The sequence below is a fragment of the Octodon degus genome, unplaced genomic scaffold (assembly GCF_000260255.1).
Source record: "Octodon degus isolate 3935 unplaced genomic scaffold, OctDeg1.0 scaffold00126, whole genome shotgun sequence".
NCBI classification, from domain to species: Eukaryota; Metazoa; Chordata; class Mammalia; order Rodentia; family Octodontidae; genus Octodon; species Octodon degus.
In genome coordinates this window covers 1,296,277-1,299,928 of record NW_004524702.1, presented here as the reverse complement: position 1 = coordinate 1,299,928, position 3,652 = coordinate 1,296,277, and the positions used below count along the sequence as shown (strand labels likewise).

The 3,652-nt window shown below is 50.4% G+C and overlaps 1 protein-coding gene across 9 annotated transcripts in view; it reads left to right on the top strand.

Annotated features, from left to right (window-relative positions):
* Ulk4 (unc-51 like kinase 4) overlaps positions 1-3,652 on the top strand; it is a 380,871-nt gene that overhangs the window by 134,976 nt on the left and 242,243 nt on the right. For all 9 annotated transcript variants that reach the window (XM_023700793.1, XM_023700796.1, XM_023700795.1 and 6 more), the window contains 2 exons: positions 1,028-1,079; positions 1,175-1,269. In XM_023700793.1, coding sequence (XP_023556561.1) covers positions 1,028-1,079; positions 1,175-1,269 — 147 coding nt within the window. The remainder of the gene's footprint in view (positions 1-1,027; positions 1,080-1,174; positions 1,270-3,652) is intronic.

Sequence of the window (3,652 nt, the reverse complement as noted above, 5' to 3'; positions counted from 1 at the left end):
GAGCACGTCGGTGTTACACACGGGGGACAGCCGCACACACGTGCTCGAGCATGTCGGCGTTACACGGGACAGCCGCACACACGTGCTCGAGCATGTCGGCGTTACACACGGGATAGCCGCACACACATGCTTGAGCACGTCAGCGTTACACACGGGACAGCCGCACACGTGTGCTTGAGCACGTCGGTGTACTCAGGCGTTTGTCTTGTGTCTTTGCAGATTTGGCTCCTAGACATTTCCCAGAACCGGAATTTCTACTCTGCACTAATTGCTTATACATTTTATTTTTGGTTTTAGGGTCATCTGACATTTAATTTGCGATTTGTCTCCGTAAAATACATGTATAGTCTGATGAGCAAAGGGCAGGGATGGTCTGCACCTTAGAAGCCTGGGGCTCCGCCACCCAGGGCAGTGCCACCCACGGGCTCTTGTCTGCAGAGCCCCTGTTCCATCCCAGGTGCTCAGCAGGGAGAAGCCTGGTCACAGGGTCAAGCTGCTGGGACAGCACCACAGCGTCCTGCACGGGGCGCCGGCATGCAGTAGAAGCGAAGGCCGGGGTGTTGGCTGGGGCATAGGGGCAGCTGGGGACAGCAGGGCGGCCTGAAGGTGCCTGGAGATTACTGTCTCTGTCCAAACGGTCGCCTGTCCTTGGGCAGCCCAGACCTCTGCTCTTCAGAACCACCTGCCCCTGGTGTGCGAACCTCACTGGTTCCCCATTTTGGAGCGTCGTGCGGTCCTGCAGGTCGGTGCCAGCTGGCTCAGTCTTGCAGTGCGGTCTTCTGTAAGCACCAAATGGGTACCAGCACTGGTGCCTTTGAGGGTGTTTGCATATTTAATGATTATGGTTTGTTATTTATAGTTTGGAATATAATCCAAGCTATTTGAAAGCTGTGATTGCTATTTATGCTATGTGCAGAGTTTTTAACAATTTATTTCATAACAACAGGAGCAGTTTAGTGCAATATATTATATTTTATTTCAGTGTGATTTTGAAAGTTCTGTTGATTGGGAATTTAATGTTTTTCAGAGTCACATTAAGTCCATGGACTCAGGAGAAAGCAACATAGATGGAGCCGTGGGTGAGTGGGCCCAGGTGGCCAGACCTGCACGGGAACCCTTCGGGCTGGGCTGAGGAGGTGCGCGTAGCCCCTGGGTAACCGCCCTGTGTCCCCAGGGTCGGCGGCATCCGAGGAGTTTATCAAGATAACGCTGTCAGCTTTCGAGGCCATCATGCAGTACCCTGTGCTGTTGGAAGACTACCGCGCTACGGTCAGTTCTGGCAGGTTTTGCAGAAGTCTCTTTCTCGCCTTTGTGCTGGGTGTGACCTTTGGAGACTCTGGGGACGTGTGCGGGGCCACGCGGACCCTCGAGTGACGCAAGCGTCCCGACATCCTGAGCTTGTGCCCTCGAGATGGCAGGAGGAAGACACTGCAGCCGTCGGGTCACCATGCTTTTGTTGTACGCAGCTTGGGTCACGAACAAGTGCTCAGCAAAATTCGTTGGGTCTACAAATTTCTTTTTTTTTTTGACTGGCTCCGAATGCCCTCAGGGCAGATGTGGCTGGCTGGACTTGTGGGGATCGAACCACAGCAACCTGAGGCTGACTGCTTTGTGGAAGCAGCCACTCAACAAGTGAGCTGAGGGGCAGGCCCGGGTTTACAGAGTTCATATCTGGAGACAAACGTGACCACGGCCTTCCTTCCTGCATGAGCATGACAGTGTCTGTCTTTTCCATAATCATAAAACAAATTAAGTTTGTGAGGCAGGATGCCACTGCATGAGTGTCCTGCCTGGCGTTCTCTGAGGCTCTCCTTAGAGACCTGTCACTCCTGAAGCCATATCTGGTGTCACGTCCTTGCTCCCAGTCACCATCGTCTGGTGTATCGGATGCTGCTTGAGGGAGGGAAGGAGGTGGCTGGTGAGGTGGCTGTGCTTGATTATGGCTTGGTGCTCCCGGCATGCTGGGGTGGCTGAGGGTGGACACGTGGCAGGCACTCCCACGTGCAGAATGAGAATTTCAGTGGCGTGAACTCTGCATGTATCACCAGTGAGGTAACCCCAAATAAAGAGGACTCGTGCCTGTGAGCAGCAGAAAACTCGCTGTCCTTATAGTTCCCGGTGAGAAATGCACTTTCTGTGAGCTACTGCATCACTGAAAAGAAGAAAACCCAAATGGGGCTTCATGGTTATTTGTAGTTGAAACTGCGGAACGTTTGATGCCTCGTGATTAGCATTCTTGGAATGGAAAACGTTGTAATAGAGTATCGTCTTGCTGTCGGCAGCCTACCAAATGGCATAAAGGTGAGCATGATTTAGGTGTGACAGCATCCTTCAGAGACCTTCACTCTTCGTGTAGCTTCTGTGTCCACAGCTGTCCCGAGCATCCCTTTTATTTAGGACATATCACAGTGACTAATACATGTACGCGCTCACACTTTCTTAAAACATAGATTTGTGTGTGTGTAACCGGGGATGGAACTCAGGCCCTTGCACTTGCCAGGGAAGCACTTATTCCACTGATCCATCTCCCTGACCCTCATGCTTTCTTAAAAAAGGAGGGCAGTCCCAGTTTTTGAAAACTGGAAAATTCCCACCCTGGGGTCCGCTCGCAGCGCCCTGCCAGCCTCAGTGCCCTGCCCGCCTGTAGGCTGTGGCCAGACCAAGGCTGAGCCCGAGCTCCTGCCCAGGCTGCCGTCTGAACGTGCTGCTTGGCTCTCTCAGTCTAGTTTCTTATCGTGGATGTTTTGTAGATTGCATATCTCAGCGATTGCTTAGAGTTTTGTACGCTCGTTTTCCAATTAAATTGCTCTGCGTGTCTTATGAAAAGGGCCAAACATGGCAGGGCCCTGATGTAGGCAAGTGCTCTGCAGGCACTTAACTCTGGAGATCCTGTGGAAGCCAGCAGCGCAGTGACATCGTCTCCCCTCTTTCCAAAAGCCCTTGCATGTCTGTCCCTATTGTGTTCAGCCATTTATTTTATATTCGTATGTGTATATATTTATAAATGTCCTAGCTCCCTCCTTGCCCTGAGCAGCTGTTGAGTTTCGGTAGTGGTGATAGCAAGAACCCCTTCCCCAAGACTATACCGTCAGCTCACCCAAATGGGGTCTGTGTGTGTGTGTGTGTAGCTAGGGTGGGCTTATGTATAGTTCATATTTATGTAAATGTTAGAATGTTTCAGTTCTACACAGTCACCCCTATATTTTCTTGCAAGTACAGAAAGTAATTCCTGAGGTTTATATGGGCATATACTGAACTATTTTATTGTCTTCAATTTTCTTCACATTTTTGCCTGGAACTGCTCTAGGAACCAACTGTGTTTCTTTGCCCCATGCCCTGAGGTAACTAACATTTAGAATTTTATGTTCATGTCTTCTTTTTTGCTAGTATCATTGTATATTTTACTGTCCATTTTTTTCTGAAGATACATGTCTTAGTTATCTTACTTTCGTTGCTGGGACAAAATATCTGACTCTTATAATTAAGGAAGGAAGGGTTTATTTAGCTCAGTTTGTGCAGGTCTCAGTCCATACTAGGCTGGCTCCAAGGTAGGGTGGCACAAGGCAGAGGGCAGCAGTTCGTGAAATTCAGAAACCCGCAGAGAGTAAAGGGTGGGGCAGGAGCTGCGGCAGCTAGCAAGCCTCCCCCCTCC